General features: G+C 44.4%; 1 protein-coding gene across 2 annotated transcripts in view; it reads left to right on the top strand.

Annotated features, from left to right (window-relative positions):
* TTK (TTK protein kinase) overlaps positions 1–22,549 on the top strand; it is a 47,853-nt gene that overhangs the window by 8,310 nt on the left and 16,994 nt on the right. For both annotated transcript variants that reach the window (XM_083177151.1, XM_083177150.1), the window contains exons 3-13: positions 560–782; positions 3,791–3,897; positions 4,693–4,836; positions 5,507–5,621; positions 5,717–5,786; positions 5,869–5,963; positions 12,510–12,603; positions 14,237–14,360; positions 21,628–21,812; positions 21,920–22,056; positions 22,300–22,420. In XM_083177151.1, the coding sequence (XP_083033277.1) occupies positions 560–782; positions 3,791–3,897; positions 4,693–4,836; positions 5,507–5,621; positions 5,717–5,786; positions 5,869–5,963; positions 12,510–12,603; positions 14,237–14,360; positions 21,628–21,812; positions 21,920–22,056; positions 22,300–22,420 (1,415 nt within the window). The remainder of the gene's footprint in view (positions 1–559; positions 783–3,790; positions 3,898–4,692; positions 4,837–5,506; positions 5,622–5,716; positions 5,787–5,868; positions 5,964–12,509; positions 12,604–14,236; positions 14,361–21,627; positions 21,813–21,919; positions 22,057–22,299; positions 22,421–22,549) is intronic.

The raw sequence follows: 22,549 nt of genomic DNA, 5'->3' as shown, positions 1-22,549 counted from the left end.
ACGTGCTACCTACAAGATACTCAGCCAAGCCACCCCCCAGGGTTGTCCACTCTTGAATATGAATTTTACAAACTCCTTTACCAGTTATAGTGCTCTCTTCAGGGTCCTTCTCTTCAGTCCCCACCATTTGCTGGGTTTTCTGTCTATGATCACCTTTTGTTGCTGATCCCCTAACTTTGTAGCTCGAGTAATCAAATACTATGATTCTAATAGGGTGATTCAGTTCTAGTACACAGAGACACAAATTATAGAGGAATATTGAACATTTTCATGACCATTTCTATGGTCTGCAAATAAAAATGTGTGATGTTTGTGGCAGTTAGTTGCTGGTCTGAATGCAACCAACCATGTGCCATTGTAAGTATTTAAAGGGCCCCAAAGGCTGTAAATTATATTTGGGTTGATGAAAGGAGAGCAGTACAGTTTGCTTTCACAGTAGAAAGCTTGTTTAAGGTTATTTGGCTGAAAACTTTTCACTATTGGATGGAATTATGTTAATCACCTTTTTTGTTATCCCTCATCATACCTGTTGTAAAAATCTTTTCTGTTTTCTCCTAAGAGCACTCTGGTGTGTTTAACCATCTTGTAACACCAAAGACACCAGAGGAATGGCTGACTTCTCTTTTAAAGTTGGAGAACACAGGCTTGCCGCAGAGTGACGGTGTACTACTCCGTAGGCTGATTGACCGTTTTAGTCTGGCTGTTGAATCACTTTCTGCAGAAAAGCACAGCCACAATGAGAGCTATGCTAAAATCTTGGTTCGCTTTGCTGAGTTAAAAGCGTAAGTATGGCATTTTAATCTATAACTTGTAAAATAAGACCTGGTATAGAGGACTGATTTGTAAGTATTAACGGTTTCAGAACAAATATCTGCCTATTGGATGCGTAAATTAAAGGTCTGATGTGTCTGGAGTTTTTATACCAGGTCTAGTTACAATGTAAAGCTCCTGTATTGGCTACCTATAGTATTCCCAAGTAGTCAGTGATGTATCGAAAAGGCTGTTAAAAACATGTACCAATTAAATGTGTGTGCTGCTAGAGGAGGCAGTGGGAGATTATATATGACCTATTTCTTGGTGACATGAATGAGCGCATGAATTAGAAAAGTAACATTTTTGTGCATGCTTTCATTTTATTGAGAACAGATCTGTGATCACAAACGGACCACTGAAGTCTTGTTTGGTGTTAGTCAGTAAAGTTAAATATTGTTAAGCCACACTAATGTGTGCTAATTATGATGGTTTTTGGTGGTAGATGAGGCAATTTCAAATGTGCAAAAGCAGTTGTAGCTAGAGAACATAAAGTGAATGACTGGAAGAACTGCCCAGTCAAACACTATCTGGATATATGCATTCTGAATTGGATCCTGGAACATGGCAGTGAACACAGCTAAAGGAGTGAATTCAATTAGCACAGTTAAGTTAATGGGGATGAGAAGTGGTGTGGTAGCTTTAGGATTTATCACCTGAGGCAATTCAATTCCAGACCCTTTTTCATCCCAAACATCGTCTTAAAACTTGTTGTTAATACACAGAATCTGTTAAAATGGTTGTGGCACCTGTTAACATCTAGTTATCGGGGATTTATTTCACATCTGATTAGCTGCTTAAAAAAAAACAAAAAACCTGACAAGTGCTGCCATCAGGCTCACTTTTGAGCTAATTGAATAGGCCTGGGGGATCAATTAGTCCATGTCTTATTAAATTCCCCTCTTCCCAAAAACTACCTCCTAAGGGCTGTTTCACACAGTACGGTTCCTGCCGCACGGTGAAATCCCGTACGGCCAGGGAGCCGCGCCGCACTCAGAATTTTATAATGGCAGGGATGGCCACAGCCCGGCAGCCGTCCCTTCCAGTGGGGGGATCCGGCTGCAGCCGTGCGGCCGGGCCGTGGCCGTCCCGTGTGAATGGACACAATAGTGTCCATTCACAACTGCTGAGTGCGGCACGGCTCCCTGGCCGTACGGGATTTCACCGTGCGGCAGGAACCGTACTGTGTGAAACAGCCCTAAAGCTTCCAGTTCTCAATCCAGTCAGTTTATGTGGGTGAGAACAAGCTCGGCTGTATGTAACCTAAATTTGGCACAATAGTGATTATTGAATCCTTGTGCTAATCCTACACCATATTGATCCATTAATTGGGGAGGCAGTTATTCAGCTGGTAAGTAAGGAGCAATTTGATTTTAGAAGGCCCCCATACACTAGGGCTGGGGTAGCCAACTCCAGTCCTCGAGAGCTACCAACAGTTAATGTTTTCCAGATCTCCTCACAGAATCAAAAGTGAAGTAATTATCTCCAGCTGTGGATCATTTAAAATGTGTTAGTCTGTAATCGGTGCACCTGTGCAGCAGCTGGGTTGCCTCGAAAATGTGAACTGTTGGTAGCTCTCGAGGACTGGAGTTGGCTACCACTGCACTAGGGCAATTTATCTGAGTCTTTAAATTGCATGAGCTTTCCCTTGAACTCCCCGTGAGTCCTGCACGTCAGATTTTGTACTTAAGTGCTTATTTCACATAAGATATAGTGCATGCAATTTATCCACTGCATAAATGCACCATAGATTTTATTTGATGGGCTGTACTACAGGGTGCTGAGGGGGAAGGGGGGAGGGTGTTATAGGCTAGGGTAGAATACCCTTCTGAACTGCCCGGTGATCACCTACTATACATCGCATGGACTCCTTTCACATGCAATGTATCGCGAGTCAGAGGTCCCACCTCCAGCTCAGGTCCGATGCACATCGGACCCGAGTGGGACATCAAACACATCCGATTTGGGCTCAAATTGGACTAGTGTATGGACCCTGAAAATCACACTGTCCACCAATGTATTTACTGTGTTTTCTGGGGCACTCCTATAAAATGCCGATGTGCCACCCACAAACATGCATGCACACAGCGTAAATGGCTGCACATGCACGGCCGTTCAAAAATTAGACGGGCTGCAAATTCTTAGCCCGATCGATTTATCGAATGGCTACGCATTTGTGCGGTATGCTGGGCACATGCACAAGCCGCATATGTGAACTAAGCCGCAAGATGACGGACAGCTGGGTGCCCCAGAAAACGCAGTATATACAGATGGAGCCCTTCTCATCGTCCCTGCTGGCATGCCAGACGCACGTATCTGGCGGCTGGTGCACCAGCACACGTGGACGCGAGAGCGTCTCGAACGCTCGCTTTTCAATTGCCAGGAATGGGGAATGCCAGGAATGTCGCTGACACATGCTCATCACCACATCCGCCGGCGCAGTGTGGCACCTCGTGCGCCAGAAGCAGGCTGGATCAGCCTGGCTCCATCTGTACATTGGTGGGCAGTGTTTTGATTTTAATATACATTGGTGGACAGCAGTGTATACAGAATGCTCACTTACTGCATGCCCACTTAAGTATGCAGATACTCTCCTGCTGCCGCGAGGGAGGACACCTCCATCTCGTCCAGTTGCTCCCAGGGTGGGTGGGAGGAAGGCGGAGGCTTCTGCATGTGGGTCTCCTCCGTCTCCTGCTGCTGCTGCGGGCGGGTGGGAGGAGGGAGTGCAAGCCAGCACTGCAATATATCGCAGGGTGAGGAACACCGCGCAATGCGCGCCAGACTACCCGGCGACGCAGATGGATTTCTCCTGCTGCCGGGGCAACCAAGGAGGTGCGGCACGGGAACGCGTATAGCGTTGCACCTCTTGTCATGAACATCTGGGCACTGTACATGCGATTTATCGTTGAAATGTAGGAGAGTAGGTTTTATATATACATGCAGTGCATTGGTCAGTAATCTATATATTAATATATTTTAGTATTTTGGACCCAGAAGAAGCACGTGAGCAGTTCCAGCTTGCAAGACTAAACTGCAAGAAGTTTGCGTTTGTGCACGCTGCTTTTGCCCAGTTTGAACAAGCAGCAGGTAACGTAATGCTCACACCTGTTCTCTTAATATATTTTATGTCTGTGCGAATGATTCGTTGTAAAGTGTTGAGGAAATGTCATGTTTTCGTTGCGCATTAGTGTCCGACTTGTATCACACCTTCTACTTGCATGTAAGAGCTGGGCTTCTAGCATGTGAGCATTGTGTTTTAGTGCCAGGAGATGGGCAGTTACACCATGCATTGTGCATCAAGGTGGCACATGTACATGCTTACTGCAGAAACTCCACTCTAATAAGGACACTGCAGCATTCAAGCACTGCATTGACTGTTTTTCTACACCCTAATGCTTTTTAAATGCACTTGAATTTAACTTTGTTATTACCTGGAACTTATTTTCCAGAAACTTTTTACTTATAGGAATAACGTTGTGCAAAGGGAAAGGGGGAAGATGGGAAATTACTGCTGCACAGGAAGCTATTAAATGGTGTACAAATGTAGTGAAAATAATTAGATAATATCCACTATAAGAATAATTATGTACAGGTCAGGGTAGTGGAGGTTCTCCCCAAAGAGTATGGGATAACTGGAGAACAAGAGCAAGGGAAAAGTACTCTCTTTTGGGGGGGGCACACTTAATTAGTTTATACGAATACTTAACTTTTATTTAAATTGAATTAATATAAAAGTTTTATATTAAATTTAAATAAAAGTTAAGTATTCGTATAAACTAATTAAGTGTGCCCCCAAAAAGAGAGTACTTTTCCCTTTCTCTTGCTCTCCACTTATAGGAATAAGTAAAGACTGTATATTCATTTAAAGTTCTCTTTTTATAGGAAACTCTAAAAAGAGCAAGCAAATACTCCAAAGAGGAAGGGACTGCGGTGCTGTTCCGGTTGAAATGATTGAATTGGCCATGAAGAACCTGCAGTTAAAGAAATGTCAGCTCATTTCTGAGGAAGATAAAGAAAACTTGTATTGTTAGTGACTTTATATCTATATGCATTTGTAATTCATTTAAGTGTCAATATTTAAATTTTATGACCATTATGCTGCCCATACACTTGTCCATCGCATACAATCGCATCTTATGGTGCAAAAAGTGCCCCCTTTTAGCACCCGGTGTCTCATACCATCTTGCTATGGCACATCGGGTGCTGGCAGAGGGTGGTGGAGTAGCGTAGCGCTAGCAGGTGTCGTGGGTCAGCGCGGCAGTAGAATTTGAAATTTGTTAAAATGTTTTAAACAATTGTGCCACCACCACTGACCCCCGCCGCATGCTAGTGCTCCTTCACAAAGCTAAAGTACCCAAACGGACACCGGCAGAGGTCCCTCAGACCCCCCTCTCCCAAACCCGCCGCAAGTATCCCTTCCGCCCCCCCATTCGCGGAATGTATTTGATCAATTGCATGTGGTTAAAAACCACATAGGATTGCTCCTGCAGTTCAATAGATATGTGCAGCACTTACTATCTACCGACGCAGCATTCAATGGTGGGCCCGCGCATCGCATTGAATGGTCCATAAAATTTGCATACAATTATTTGATTTATCGAACAGATGTGGTCGAAATCAAATGATTGCATGCAATAGCTCACAAGTGTATAGGGTACATTAGAGTAACATTATATTTTCTATTTTGTTTTTGTAGTGTCTTTGAGTCAAAGTGAAAGAGAAAATGTTCAGAGCGGTGTGTTGGAGAAATCGCAAAAAAGCTGTACTGACAGCTCAGCGGAGTTCTCTGTAAACAGGAGATTTTCATTTGGGTATGAACTTTATTGCATATTTTAAATTTATAGTTTTAAATAGGGTTTCCTAACTGTACCTAAACTCAGCCTTTTTTTTAATTATTTTTTTGCAGAGAAAAGTTTAGTTCACCTGAAGAATGTGATGGTATTCTGAGGAAGCCTATTGACAGTTTGCCTAAAAAGGTGAGCTGTACAAATTACACAGGCCAGTTTTTCTTTAAATTTGAATGTGGGATCATTACACGCTGTTGTTTTTGTGTGGTAGATCTGTCCATTTGGTAGAGTGCCTGTGCAGCCTGGAACATCTCCAGATGCTGGAACTGGTAATAATGATCTGCTTTCCACGTCAAGTATTAAAAGGTATGTGCTTATCATTAAGTAGGCTGATCAGTCTTATCAGATGTAATGCTTTATGGGGCCTGCACACGTAGCGATTTATCGGCATTTCACTAGATCACTAAGAAAATGGCCGTACATCCCTCAGTTTGCGGGGGCATAGCGCTGGGCGATTAATATCCAGCGTCAAAAAACTCCGTGAAATACCTAATTGGTCTTCTTTTTCCTAAAGGTGGTAACACCTTCCAAACATGAGGTTATTCCCAAACAAATTGATATTTTGTGTACTCACCTAATAGGGTGGGTGGGCAAAGCCTATCAAGGTTTCTTTGAGTGGGGGTAAAAGGGTACACTACTTACGGCTTCAAGTGGTATTAATGAGCCCCTGAAGGTTTCTTTTTCTGAATTAGGACTAGCTTGAAGTTCTCTAGTTCTACGCATAATTTATTGAGTGCTTTAAGGACAAAAGGCTGGTGGTGAAGAAGTACTGTAACTTACAATGAGTGATGCAAGGGGAAAGTGCATCTTGGTTTCTTTAGGAGGACACCCTGGCTGTGATGTGTACTCTCCTCGTAGTGACCAATATGGCTGGGATATATAGCTGTTCTCTAGTAGACTAAGGTAGCATGCGTACGTCACTCAGAAATATAGGGGATTTCCCAACTGCCGGTTCTTTTCCTGGTCAATTTCACACTTCCATCAGAAATATACTTTCAACTCCACAAAAATTAGGTTCTAAAAAAAGGTTCAATTGAGCAACAGATATATCAATGGAACATCCTTGTGTATCGGTGATATATCTGAATGACTGCGATCAGATACATCGCGTCAGCAGTGCAACACAGCCGATGCCTGATATATTTAAAGCTATATATTATGTGTTGTGCTGTGTGTATGGGTAATCTGCCAATCGCCTGTACACCTGCACCGGAGTCAGCATTGATTGACCGCTCAATTGGGCGGGCATAAGTAAGTGTGCCCACCCTGTTGTGATGTCAGTAGGACGAATCGGGCAGTGTGTATAGAGAACACGGTACTTGTGTATTATCACGGCGCCACGAAATCGGCCACAAATCACATGCAAAAATCGGATGCAATTTTGCAGCCGATTTTCGACCGATTTTTCACTTTTTCCGGCCGATTTGGATGCTGTTCCATCATTGCACACCTTGCACACCCCCGATTTCCATCGTAGTGCATCGCATGCAATATAGTGGCATGTGATGCATGTGAAGCGATTCGATTTGTAATTGTACAATCACCCTGATGGGTGCTTACAATGTTAAATGCACCCCCATTGTTAACACCACCCCCACTATCAACGCCAACCCGAAGTGTGGCGAGCCCTTGAGGGGTGGCTGTACGCGTCCTTTCAACCTTTTCATACCCCCACTATCCACGTCGTCGTGGAGCTGATTTTAGATAGTGTGGCGAGCGCAGAGAGCCACCGAGCCCGAAGCGTGGCGAGCGGACGCGGAATACATGTAAAGTAATTTGCGGGGCTCGCTGCGCTCGCCACGCTTCGGACTCGGTGGCTCGCTGCGCTCCCCACACTATCTAAAATCAACTCCATGCCGACGTGTATAGTGGGGGTATGAAAAGGTCTGAGGACGCGTACCGCTGCGTTCGCCACGCTTCGGGGTTGGCGTTGATAGTGGGGGTGGTGTTAACAATGGGGGTGCATTTAACATTGCGAATCGCATGCCATTTGCTGGCATGCAATGCTATGCGATATTTAATTGTACAATCAGGGGCATTTTCCCGAAAATCACATCGCATACCATCGCATAGTACCTGGGGGTGTGCAAGGATGGAATAACATGGAAATGGCCGAAAATCGGCCGCAAAATCGCATTGCAGATCAAATCGGCCGATAAATCGGATGTGATATCGTATGCGATTTAGATGAAATCGGGCGCCGTGATAATACACAAGTACCGAGAACACATATGAAATCTTCTCTCTAGTCTGAACGCATGCCCATGTGTTCTAATCTCCGACCACAAAGCAAAGAAGTTGCCCGATAGCTAAGTGTTTTGCCCTCTGATATATTTATACGGATTCAGTATTGAATCCCGGCGGTCGGGATCCCGGCGTTCAGAATCCCGACGCCGGAATCCCGACAGGCGAAATGCCGACAAGGGGGGGACGTGGATCGCCCCCCCTTGCGGGCTCGCTGCGCTCGCCACGCAGCGGGCGCGGTGCCTCGCTACGCTCGGCACACTAATTTATTCTCCCTCCAGGGGTGTCGTGGACACCCACGGAGGGAGAATGTGTCGGCATTTCGGCGGTCGGGATTCTGAACGCCGGGATTGTAACTGCATCCCATTTATACACGTGAAGCATTTTTTTTTTTTTGTCTTTCCAGCATAAGCATTCCTAATTTGGCTAATCTATCCTTGTAGTTTAAATACTCAATCCCTTTTATTAACTTGGTTGTACTTCTCTGAACTGTTTCCACTTCTACCTTTTTGCCCAGAATTGCACTCCAAATGCGGTCTAACCAGTGGCTTGTAGAGTGGTATGATTACATTTTCGCTCCTAGTTTCTATACCCCTTTTTATACATGCTAGTATTCGGTTGGCCTTCCTGGCTGCTTCATGACACTGTGTACTGCACCCAAGTTGGTTATCAATTTGGACTCCTAGGTCCTTTTCCATTTATGATTTCCCTAATTCTACCCCATTAAGGTTATAATTTGCCCCTCGCATACTGCGATGCATAACCTTACATTTATCTATATTAAACCTAATTTTCCATTTGTCTGCCCACTTATCTAATTTATTTAAATCCATCTGTATCACAGAGACATCCTTGACCATTGCACGCAGTTTTGTGTCATCCACAAAGATAAATACTCTGCTTAGTATTCCATCCTGTATATCAGGCATGTCCAACGTTGGCCCTCCAGATGTTGTGAAACTACCGATCCCAGCATACTTTGCCACAGTTTTGCTATTAGAGAATGCTAAAACTATTGCAAAGCATGCTGGGATGTGTAGTTTCACAAGATCAGGAGGGCCAACATTGGACATGCCTGCTCTATCATTTAATGAATGTTAAAAAGAAGAGGTCCTAGCACCAAGCCGTGTGGTACCCCACTTAGTACTGATATCCAGCTTGAAAATGCACCATTTACAACCATACTCTGTTCTCTATCCTGCAGTCTCTTACCCAACTACAAATTTTAACCCATAGTCCCACTTCCTCCATTGTATTAATCAGGGTCCTGTGAAGCACAGTGTCAAATGCCTTTGCAAAATCCAGGTACACAATGTCTACAACATTTCCAATGTTCAAGTTTTGTGCTGAATTCCTCTTAAAAACTTAGGTTAGTTTGGCAGGAACGATTTCTTACAAACCATTGCTGGTTGCCACTGAGTATTTTATTCGCCTTTTGTTTCTGTATTCCATCCCTTAAAATTCCCGCAAAAATGTTCCCGCGATTTACGTTAATCACTGATCTGAAGTTCGCTAAGTCATCCCTTTTTTACCTTTTTTGAATATCGGTACAACTGCAATTCTCCAGTCCTTAGGTACTATACCTGAAGAAAAAGATTTTTCAGAAATATAATGCAGAGGCTTGGCTACCTCCTCCCTTAATTCTATACCCTAGGATGGATCCCATCTTGACCTGGTGATTTGCTTTCATTTTGCAAAGCCTCAAGGATATCTTCTGGGGCAAATTATTTATTAATTCTATAGTGCTCATCCCTTTTGTGGTGCCTGTAGATTCTACTGACTGCTTCTCCCTAGTGAAAGCAACAAAAGGGAAAGAGGTGGTTATCCGCACAGGATCCTCATTGTGATTGAGGAAATTAGGACCCCCCTAGAATTTAGTTCGATGTGGCATCTGCTGGATCGACTGACAGGAGGTGTGCCACCACTGGACAATTCTGAGATAACTTTAATGAGAAAGAGGAAAGAAAAGAATGTCCTTAACGGGTGCACCTCAATGGTCCTTAAATAAATAAAATATAACCTTTATTAATGTTATTAAAACTTAGCGAAATATGACAAAACACACATGTAACATTGAAACGTGAGTACAGGGGTAGTATAGGTGTGTTTATTAAAATCGGTGGCCTACTTGTATCGCACCAGTGTAATGTTGTATTAACAGGTATGTCTCAGGGTTGATAGAGATGTACTCAAGTTAAATAAATTTATTGCTGTGTCTCAGTGTCTTTATTTCGCAAATGAGATGTAATACCCCCAAAGATGCGGCGGGTTGGTATGTATATAAATATACTAATCCCCTTAGGGGTAGGTGATTCCAGGGAGATAGTATATTTAGGGTTCTTTTGGGATTCGTAAGCGGGGTTTAGACTGCGATTCCCAATTGGGGCTGGGTTATCAACTGTTGCTCAAATTGCTATAGTCGACTTTTCAGTGGTTACATCACACTTGTAATTTCTATAGATGCATAAGTTGTAACCTAATCCATAGAGCAATAATAGTAGTTCTTGTTATCTTTATATTGGCCCAATGGCTTCTGCGGATGGGTTTACTGTCAGAGTAAACCTGCAGATTGGTGGTATTGCATATACAGGAAATAGTTAATTACAGAGTCAAAAAGACACCTTATCGTAGCATAGTGTCACCCCTTGGCATAAATATTGGTAAATTCCTTTGTTTTTAACAGATTATGAAGGTCTGTTAAAAACAAAGGAATTTACCAAAATTGATGCCAAGGGGTGACACTATGCTACGATAAGGTGTCTTTTTGACTCTGTAATTAACTATTTCCTGTATATGCAATACCACCAATCTGCAGGTTTACTCTGACAGTAAACCCATCCAAAGAAGCCATTGGGCCAATATAAAGATAACAAGAACTACTATTATTGCTCTATGGATTAGGTTACAACTTATGCATCTATAGAAATTACAAGTGTGATGTAACCACTGAAAAGTCGACTATAGCAATTTGAGCAACAGTTGATAACCCAGCCCCAATTGGGAATCGCAGTCTAAACCCGCTTACGAATCCCAAAAGAACCCTCAAAAGAACCCTAAATATACTATCTCCCTGGAATCACCTACCCCTAAGGGGATTAGTATATTTATATACATACCAACCCGCCGCATCTTTGGGGGTATTACATCTCATTTGCAAAATAAAGACACTGAGACACAGCAATAAATTTATTTAACTTGAGTACATCTCTATCAACCCTGAGACATACCTGTTAATACAACATTACACTGGTGCGATACGAGTAGGCCACCGATTTTAATAAACACACCTATACTACCCCTGTACTCACGTTTCAATGTTACATGTGTGTTTTGTCATATTTCGCTAAGTTTTAATAACATTAATAAAGGTTATATTTTATTTATTTAAGGACCATTGAGGTGCACCCGTTAAGGACATACTTTTCTTTCCTCTTTCTCATTAAAGTTCTCCCTAGTGAAACAGAAAGAAAAATGTGTTTAACAATTCTGCTTTTTCATTATCTTCAGTAATACTATTTCCATTCGCTTTCGTTAATCTGCCTATGTTCTTTTACTAACCGTTTGATGTATTTAAAAAAACCTTTTTGGGGATATTGCTTTCCGGGGCTGTTAGAATTTGTTTCCCTCTTAGCTGCCTTGACTTTCCTTTTACAAATTTAGCCAATCCTCACACACTCGACGGGTCATGTGACCGGATCGTGTGCACATTGTGCATAAGGACGTCACGATATGCGATTGCACAGGTTGAGAGATCGGCCCTCAGATCATATGTGCTGCACGTATGATCTGGCGGCTTTCATTGCAATCATAAGCAGATACTATGTGCTTTTAAAGCACATACGATCACTCGTTCAAACGCTCTTACAACCTGCAATACGATCAGTTCGTATGCAGGTCGTCCTGATGTATGGCCAGCTATAGACTATTCCAACAATCCAAATGCTGGTTATAATACAATATGTGCTTTTTCATTGTACAGTCAATCAGGAACTTTATTTGTTTCAGAGAACTCCAGTCATGAATATGAGCTCATAAACTCTAGAAAAGTGTGGCGAGCGCAGCGAGCCACCGAGCCCGAAGCGTGGCGAGCGCACGCGGATACCTTCACAGGTATCGGCGTCCCCTCGCGGGGCTCGCCACACTTTCTATTCTCAACTCCACGCCGACGTGGATAGTGGGGGTATGAAAAGGTCGGAGGACGCATAACGCCGCCCCTCACGGGCTCGCTGCGCTTGCCACGTTTCGGGTTAACGTTTATAGTGGGGGGGGGGGGGTGCATTTAACATTGTAAGCACCCATTTGGGTGCTTATACAATGTTTCATCGCATAGGGGGCAAAAATCGCATCGCATGCCATCGGGTGCATGGCATGCGATGCGATAAAAACATTGCGCGATGTACATCGGGGGCGCCGCTATAATACACAAGTACCATTTTTTTTCTTAAATGTTTTTCTCATTTATCTTTTTAAGTGTTCCCCTCTCTCTATCATTATCCGTTTATTGTGTATACATTAATAAAGCGGCATCTGTACATAGCCCAGTATCGTCCTGGGTGCTTACTGTATGTGATAAATATGCTTATTTTTTTTTCACTTTCCTTGTTCAAGGCAACCTCTTAGTACCAGGTGTATGCCTATATTGCCTTCCTTGTCCAAAACAAAATATATGGGAGAGGACGACCTGCATAATTCAGGAAATAAGGTGAGATGCATTCAGATTTACTTTTTACAGTATGTCTTGTTGCATTAGTTACTGAGATCTAAAATATATATTGAAACTAAAGAATTTTTGTGAAAATGACTGTTTTCTTGAAGGTGGGGTGGAGGGATTCAAATGTGTTTTTTTGTTTTTTCTCCGTGGCTGCCACTGGATGAGCTAAAGTAGCAATTAAATTTGCTGCTCTGTTCTGATGCTCTTAGCTGTAGGGAATACTGGGAGGGGCAAGCTGAAATGTGCCGTAATGGCACTTCTTGTGTCACGCCCATTAGATTAGCAGCTTTATGCAGCTAAACACGATTTTTTGTTTGGGCATTATGTGCGCATTAAACCCCCGTGCTTCTTTAGAGGGGAGATAGGGCGTGGTTTATTGTATCATCCCATGTGTCATACTTTATCTGGTTATAATTTACACAGCATCATCCCCCATCTTTTGCACTGTTAATTTTTAAAATGTTGGTCAAATTCTTAAAGTGCCCATACATCGCCTCAATCGATTGTCATTTCAGATTTTACTACTTTTTGTAAATAGATGAAGAAGACGAAACGGGAATGCCCACACATACAAAAAACAACCGCAGATAATACCAGATTATTAAACATGTTTAAAAATCTGATTCCGCAATCGATTGGCCATCCCGATCAATTTTTGATCGGGATCGCCAAAAGGGGGAGCCCACACATAAAAGATTAATTGTGACAATCGTCTCCAGATCTGAGGATTGTCACAATTAATTGCTGATGTATGGGGCCCATTAGTTCGTACTCTCAAAGAATATTAGTTGGGCAAAATGAAAGTGGTGATTAGAGTAGTGTCTTCCCAAGGATATCCTGGTTATTACTCAAACCTATTTGTAGTACTGAAGCCGGATGGCTCTGCGCCCAATTCTGAACCTCAAGTCACTGAACCTGTATGTGTGTATATATGTATGTATGTATGTATATGTATGTATGTATATATATATATATATATATAACAGGGCGGCACTCCAATCATTTAAACAGTGCCTGGTCCATAATAGTAATACAGTACACTTACCCCCCACTGTGGAAGGAGTCCAAACCGGCACACGAGTAGTGAAGAAAAAAGATGTGGTTTATTCCATAAGTACAAGAGTTATAACAGCGGCCCCTGATGAAGACTGGTAGGACCCAGTTGAAACAGCTGTCGGGACCACTGTTATAACTCTTGTACTTATGGAATAAACCACATCTTTTTTCTTCACTACTCGTGTGCTGGTTTGGACTCCTGTCACAGTGGCACAGTGGGGGGGGGGGGGGGGGGGTGTGTGTAAGTGTAATATATATATAATTTATTCTTTTGATCTGATTTTGACTATATGCACTGCAGATTTTGTCTATGTTCACTATAATAGTCTAGTCTACGATCTAGTAAGAATAGACTGCTGTCTGTTTTGCTATCCGATACTGATTTAGCGGGGCAATGCATCGGTTTCAGCTGCAGATTTTGGCTAACCTTCCCAAATTCGCACCATGTGAATGAGTGAGGAGAAATCCACATGTAGCTTATAAAAGATTATATAAATAAGGATCTCTATAATAATAACTTTTTATTATCACGTGTTGATTTGTTGTTTGTTTTGTTTTTCCCCAATAGTTCTCTTCTAACACTAGTCCCACAAATCAGCAGCAGTATTCAGATGACAGTATAGAGCTACAGAAGCCATCATCAGTGATTATCAGAAGAGCAGATAGAATTGTCAGTGTGAAACAAAATCAAGGTAAATAACATGATTTTGTTAATATTGTTTTGTCTGTGTTTGTAGGGGATGGGGAATATGGCCCTTAACATTTATAGCTGGGTTAGATCCAAGCCCATCATGAATAAAGCTGCCTGCCACCCAATGGGGATGAGTAGGTCACTTTACTGTAATGGATATCTGAATTTTAGACCAAGGTGCATTGAGTTGCTTTAAATTATAGGCAAGTCCATATGATGAGCTATGATGAATCGTCATGTCGGTGCATTGGAAGAAGTTGCACATGAAGAAATGTTTTTAAAATGAAGAATATATTTTCTTGACTCCATTACTGAGGGTAAATAAAGGTTTTGCAGGAATCCATTTCCATGCTGAAGTGCAGAGGTGCTGTTCCAGCATTACTAGAATATAAAGACTTCAGTTTTTTTTTATTGCGTTGCCTTAGAGCAGGCATTCCCAACAACGGTCCTCAAGACACACCAACAATGCAGGTTTTAGTGATATCCAGGCTTCACCACAGATGGTTTAATCAGTCACTTGGGTACTAATTAAATCACCTGTGCTGAAGCCTGGATATCACTTAAACCTGCACTGTTGGTGTGCCTTGAGAACCGTGGTTGGGTATGCCTGCCCTAGAGTATCAGAATTCTTTCTCTAGTCACCCCTAGACCCAAAGTTTCTTATTTAGAAAAAGTTACATTTAAGTAAACTGTGTTTGTCATCCTTAGGGTCAGTTATTTGGGTGTGGAATAGGGGTCCGACAGTCATTATCCTGATATCGGAATCCCGACTGGCCGGACCCAGACAGCACGACGAGCCCAACAAAGCCCCTTGCAGGCTCGCTGCACTCTCAGCGCTGCGGGCATGGTGGCTCGCTATTCTATTCTCCCTCTATGGGGGCCGTGGATCCCCACAAGGGAAAATAGCCATCGGGAACCCGGCTGTCGGGTTTTTGACAGTCGGGATCCCGACGTCGGGTGAATGACTGTCGGGACCCCGTCCGGCACCCCAGTTATTTGGTAAGGGACAGGAATATCTTCTGTTTGCCACATATTTCCCCTTCGTGCAGCAGGGGACACTGCAGTCTGGATGACTCATGGGGGATAGAGGTGGTGTACTGAGGAGTTGGCACTTCTAATCTTTTGTAATGGCTGGCTCCGCCCCCCCTCTATCCCCACCCTGACCTTCAGTCTTAGGAAAAGTGCCAGAGGAGTCGGTCTCCTGGGCAATAGCTCCTGTGGGAGCTTAGCAAGGGTCTGCCGGCGCCGAGGGACCCTGGAAGGAACTGGTCGTCACCGCGTGTGGTGCACCTCCAGGTCCCAGCCACCATGGACCCGCCGCTAGTGTCTTGCGTTACAGGTCCTCAGGCTCTCGCCCCTGCATTCCAGGGATACATCAAATAAGGTATGACAGCAGCGGTGGCCGACTGGAGGGAGCTGGGCTCTGATGGCTGCTACACACGGCGAGCTGTCAGAGCCTTAGTGCGGCTGTTTCAGAGCTGGCTTTAGCCAGTCTCAGATGCATGTTAACTCCCCTGCCGGGATTAAAATGGGGGGGGGGGGGTCTGTTGCTTCCGGCTTCTTCCTCACTCTGTCCCCCGCTGATGTCAGCGGACGGCGCTCACAGTGAGGGAAGGGGGGCAGAGTTTGTTCCTCCTCTTGCTGCTCGGTGCCATTACAAGCACGCGTTTTTAGTGGGCTCCCTCCAGATCAAGGCAGGCCCTGGGCTTCCAAATTCCTGGCCTCTATAATATGCACTCCCATCACCAGCTACAGTACTGTGAGTGGTTGTGGGGTATTTGTGCAATAAACACCAATGGGGTTGGCTGTGGCTCCCCTCTCTCTGTGTCCACTCAGGCCCTAGTTATTTGGTTGTGACAAGTCTGTGTGCCTGTGTGTATTGGCTGTTATCAGACAGCATTATGGCAGGAAAGGCCGCAACATCCAAAAGCTGCCCTGCAGGTGCAGGTTTCTGGTCTGTCTGTTGCTGAGCCTGACACTTATTCAGTCTGTGAATAATCTAGCTCAGTTGGCAACTGGGTCCTCTGATTTCTCAGTCGGGTCCTTCCAAGAGACCTATTACATCTGTTTTGAACGTAGACTCTGATTATGAGAATGATGACCTTGAGGAGGGAGAGTTTACTACTCCTGTGGTACAATCTGTACAGGAAGAGGAGCCTGCGGAAGAGATTTTACAGGGAGTAGATGGTTTAATTAGAGCTGTTAAATCCACCTTAAACATTGCAGAGGATTCTGTCCTGGAACAAGTGTCCATTTCTGGGCGGGTTCAAAGACAACCATTGTTTTTCCCTGACTCTGAGCTGGATAAGCCCTTGTTTACAGCTTGGAAAACTCCTGACAGGAAGTTTCAGATTTCAAACCGTTTAAAGATGCTTTATCCGTTTTCTCCTGATTCAAGGGGTTAATGCATTGGTCAGGGAACTCGGTCCTCATTACCCCACACAGTGCATGTTTTGCAGGTCTCCTCACAGAATCACAAGTGAAATAATTAACCACCTGCGGACCTTCTAAAATGTCTGAGTAATTAGTACACCTGTGCACCTGCTGGGTTACCAGCAAAACATGCACTGTGTTGGGGTAATGAGGACCGAGTTCCCTGACCACTGGGTTAATGGGAAAATTCTCCTCCTGACGTCTGTCTCACTTTTGTCTAAGCGTACAACTCTGCCAGTTCCAGGTACGGTCACCTTAAAGGAGGCTCCTGACCGTAGATTAGAGTCTACTTTGAAATCTATTTACTGCTCCGCAGGAGTGTTATTGAGACCAGCTTTGGCCTTTGCTTCGGTGACTAGGGCCATGAAAAAAGGGTGGAGGAATTAACCCTCGGCCTTCAACAGAACAGGCCCCATTCTAAACTGGTTCCTTTGGCGGAATGTCTTAAGGATGCTGCCTCGGATGTAGGAGAAGCAGCAGCAGCAGACATTTCTGAATTGGGTGCCAGAACGTCAGATTATGCGGTGTTGGCTAGACGCACAGTGTGGTTGCGGTCTTGGCAGGTGGAAGCAGAAATTACAAAAGCAGTGGAGGGTCTTCCTTACACGGGGACTTACTCTTTGGACCAGAGTTGGATAAACTCATCTCCCAAGCCACGGGAGGTAAGTCCACTTTTTTACCATCTTCCTCTCCTGCGCCTAAGTGTCAATTTGCAGGGTCATCCTTTCATTCCTTTCAAGGTTCCTTCTCCTACAGGGGCAGATCTTGAGGAGCCTTCTCATCCTTCAGAGGACGTAGAGGCGGCAGAGCCACTTCCACACCACAGCCTTCGGTTAGAAAGCAGGATGCCAAGCCAGCGGAAAAATCAGTGGCTTGACGGTCTTCCAGCTCACTTGGGGGATCTCAAGGTGGGTGCCAGGTTAATGTCCTTTCTGGAGGCTTGGACAGACCATTGCAAAGATTCTTGGGTTCTTCAAGTTATTTCCCGTGGATACCAAATAGAATTCGATGGTTTCCCTCCTCATCAGTTCTTTACAACAGGCCTGCCAGCAAAACGGCTGTCAAACGCAGCTCTCCAAAAACTCCTAGTGTCAGGGGTCATGGTTCCGGTGCAGCAGAGGGGCCTGGGCTACTACTCCAGCTTCTTTGTTGTACCGAAGCCGGACGGCTCGGTCAGACCAATTTTGAACTTAAAACATCTCAACGAGTAGGTTGTTTATAACGGGTTCAAATTGGAATCCATCAGGACTGTAATCGCAGGTTTGGAACCAAAGGAGTTTCTTCTTTCCATGGACATCAAAGATACCTACTTACATGTCCCGATCTGGGAAGGCCACCAGAAGTTTCTCAGGTTTGCCCTCAGGGATAAACACTTTCAGTTCAAGGCCCTTCCATTTGGTCTGTCCTCGGCCCCCCAGGGTATTTACCAAAATCAAGGCTTGCATGGTTTTCGCCCTCCGCCTCCAAGGGGTGACCATCTTCCCATATTTGGACGACTTGCTACTAAAAGCCCCTTCCAGAGAAAAATTACAAGAGGACGCCCTTCTCACATGTCAATTCCTCCACCATCTGGGGTGGATCATCATATTTTCAAAAATCTCAGCTTCAACAATCTCAGAGATTAATTTTTTTTGGGCCTTGTCCTGGACACGGAAGAGGAACAGATTTTCCTACCACCAGACAAAATTGGTACCTTACAAAACGTGGTACAGCAGGTACTACAAGCACCTCGGTTTTCGACTCTGTACCTGGTTGCTAGGCCTCATGGTAGCTTTGTTCGAAGCTCTTTGTTTCGGGTATTTCCACATGCACTCTTTTCAGTGGAGCCTCCTAAACCAGTGGTCGGGGTCTCCCCTTGACATCCGCAACAAAATAGACTTGTCCAGGATGGTGCGGGTATCCCTGCAGTGGTGGCTCCAGACATCCAACCTGCGCCAAGGGCGCAGTTTCAGAACATGCACATGGACCATCTTGACAACCAACCCCAGCATCCGTGGCTGGGGGGGGGCAGTGACGGGCGCTCCCTATCAATATCTTGGAGTTTCAGGCTATTCATCTAGCTCTGTTACATGCGCACAACCTTCTGGCAGGGAAGGCAGTTTGCATTAATTTGGACAATGCCACGGCGATCTCGTACATCAATCGCCAGGGCGGTACGAAGAACCGTGTGGCAATGAAGGAAGTCAGGCCCATTCTGGAATGGGCAGAAGCTGACTCAGAAAACTTCTCCGCCATTTTCATCCCGGGTGTCGAGAAATGCGAAGCAGACTTTCTCAGTCGCCAGGATTATCATCCGGGGGAATGGTCCCTGCTTCAGGAAGTTTTTCAGCAGGTTACTCAGAAGTGGTGGCCTCCACACATAGATCTGATGGCGTCCAGACTGAACAACAAACTCCCTCTTTATTGCTCCAGTTCCTGGGACCCAGCGGCAGTGGAAGTGGATGCTCTGTAAAACAAATGGGAATTCAAACTTGCTTATCTGTTTCCTTTGATTCCAAAGATTCTCAAACAGATAAAGAGGGTCCAGTTCCGTGATTCTAATTGCTCTGGATTGATCAAGAAGGTCGTGGTTCTCAGACCTGCGGTCTCTTCTTGTGGAACCTCCTTGGCGTCTTCCTCTCCCTCCAGACCTCCTTCTACAGGGTCTGTTTGCCTACCCAAACTTGGCTTGGCTTTGTTCGATGGCCTGACTGTTGAGGCTTACCTGTCGAAACGGAGAGGTGTTCCACCGGTAGTGATTCCTACCATGATGAGTGCGAGAAAAGCTGTCACTTCTCGTCATTATCACCCCATCTGGAAGGCCTATGTCCGTTGGTGTGAAACAAGGAAGTGTCCTAAGGCTTTTATTCAGTCTTCCAAGATCGTTGGAATTTCTTCAGGCGGGTCTGGAAACTGGTCTCCGTTTAGGTTCCCTAAAAGTCCAGGTCTCTGCGCTTTCAGTCTTCTTTCACAGACGTCTCGCTGTGACACCAGAGCTGCAGACTTTTCTTAAAGGAGTGTTGCGACTTCAACCACCTTTTGTACCTCCCACGGAACCCTGGGATCTGTCACTGGTTCTCCAGTTTCTCTAGTCAGAGGTCTTTGAACCTCTTGAATCAGTGGATTTGAAGTTCCTGTCATGGAAAACGATCATGTTGTTTGCCCTGGCGTCCGCACGCAGGGTATCGGAATTGGGGGCCTTGTCCTGTAGACTCCCCTTCTTGATTTTTTTTTTCCGAAGGTGGTTACAAAGTTTCATGTTAACCAACCTATTGTGGTTCCGGCTTTCACAGAAGGCCCTGTCTCTTATGTAGTTCGTGCTTTACGGGTGTATGTCCCCAGGGCCAAGTCTGTGCGTAAATCAGACTGCCTGTTCATTCTTTACATTGCGGAAAAGCGAGGTTGGCTGGCATCCAAGCAATCGTTGGCTTTTTTTTTTTTTTTTACTAATCAAGAGGCTTATCGCCATGCCTTCAGGCAACCTCCCTCTATTGTTTCCACACATTACACTAGGTCTGTTAGCACCTCCTGGGCTGTTTCTAGTGGAATGAGCGGCCACCTGGTCGGGCTCTAATACATTTCTTTGTTTTTACAAGAGTGACACGTTTGGCAGGGCAGTCCCTCCACTCTCCCACCCAGGAGTAAAAGCTTTGGTAGTGCCCCATCAGTCATCCAGACTGCAGTGTCCCCTGCTGCATGAAGGGTAAAAGAGGAATTTAGTACTTACCGATAATTCTTTCTCCGAGGCAGCAGGGTACACTGCATGCCCACCAAGCGGTTGTCCTCCTGCCATTTTTGCCTGTGTACATATGTTTGTGTGTGGATCTTGTTATGTGGCTAACCATTTCCTTATCCTCCTCCTTCAACTTGCTTGCCTGTGTCTCTCCTCTCGGACACAGTTTTTCTAAGACTGGGGTCTGGGTGGGGATAGAGGGGGGAGGAGCCAGCCATTACAAAAGATTAGAAGTGCCGACTCCTCAGTACACCAGCTCTATCCCCCATGAGTCATCCAGACTGCAGTGTCCTCTGCTGCCTCGGAGAAAGAGAATTATCGGATAGTACCAAATTCCTCTTTTTATAATTGGGGTGCCGGACGCGTTCCCGACAGTCATTTACCCGACGTCGGGATCCCGACTGTCAAAACGCAGACAGATAGGTGCCCGATGGCCACCCGCCATTTTCCCTCGTGGGGGTCCACGACCCCAATATAGGGAGAATAGAATAGGTGGCGAGCAACTAAGCACGCAAGGGGCTTTGTTGCACTCACCATGCTGTCTGAGTCCGGGCAGTCGGGATCCCAACTTTCGGAACCCTATAACACACCCTTATAATTGCCAGTCCTAACTTTGGTTTTGTATATCACATTGATTATAAAAAAAAAATGAATTGGTCCTGGGCCACTAACCCAAGGAACCCCTGCAAGTGTCCTAAGGCACTCCAGTCTGCGAACCATTGTCTCAATTGGTCAATGCGAGCTTCTGGAAGCAGCTCTCCTGTATATCAATCGGCTTCCCACAAGTCTTATTGTGAAGCTGGAGAAGTCACCTCCTCTTATCTCCTGTGGTAGGATGACCTGTGGGCCGTCTCCCTTAAGAAGTGCTCTGCTTTAATGTTGGTTACTATCTGTGTATATTTTTTCAGTATTTTTAGTTGAGTGGGGCTAAATAATGGGAGTACAACTGACTACAACAGAAACTCCTATATTTTCTTTTGATTCTGAATTTTCTAAATGCATATACAGTACTTTCAATGCATAGTAGCGTTATCAGAATGTATATCCGTGTGCCGTCAAATGAAACCTATACAATAGTATTGCTCATCAAGTAGTGTTTTTCTCATATTTTTTTTTTTTACAGACATACCTATGGATGACACAAACTCGACTACAGCTCCATATAATGCTCCAGAAAGTAATAAGCAACCTGAGCCACATATTGCTGGAGTGAACCTAAAGCAGTCAGATTCTTCAAAGCTTAGTAACTCTGAATCAGAGTGGAAGTGGAAGGTTCCTGAGCTGCCAAGCGATCATTTACATGGAGAGGTGACTGTCATTTTTCTAATGTTTTTTTTTTACCAAATTACCACATCCCATTAATGACTCAACCGAAAACATTGTTATTGGCTGTACCCTTTTAATTTTATATATAGAGTAAACGGATGAGTGTGGATCCAAGTGCTTTTCCAGTTTCCAAACGAGTATCTCCACCTGGGGGTGCACCGAAGTATGCTCCACTCCTACTCTGTAAGACACCTGTTGCCAAACCTCAGGAGGACTATATGAACTGGTAACTATACAATCAACTAAACATTTTTTTTATGCAATCTTTTTTTTTTTTCTTATAGAACTGGCATGTATTGTTATAGGTCAGACACATGATCCTGTATATAGTGTTCTAGAACTCCAAATAACCTTACCAACATAGTAGTAGTTATAGTGTTAATACCAAACATATAGTATGTTTTTATATTCCTTAATTTTTCAAGGTCTCTGAACAAAAATAAAGGGTTTTAATTCGCCTTTGTTTTAGCTTTAGAACTCCGGTGGTGAGAAACCCTCTAGGACTGATGTCTACACCGAGTAGCAATTATTCTGGTTTTCAACTCCCACAGATCCCGGCTAATTCAGCTATGCAGTCTAGCTCTTTTCAGGTAATATATCCTATTTTTAAGTGTATGGAGATCTGTATATTATCTGTTTTCACTAGTTATGATGTATATGGTTTGTTTTAGAATTGGAGTATTGATGATGCATTTTCTATTGCTATTTCTATTATCATT

Source organism: Crinia signifera, chromosome 3 (genome assembly GCF_055691185.1).
Source record: "Crinia signifera chromosome 3, ASM5569118v1, whole genome shotgun sequence".
NCBI classification, from domain to species: domain Eukaryota; kingdom Metazoa; phylum Chordata; class Amphibia; order Anura; family Myobatrachidae; genus Crinia; species Crinia signifera.
The sequence above is the reverse complement of the archived record's forward strand: the minus strand, read 5'-3'. Positions and strand labels throughout refer to the sequence as shown.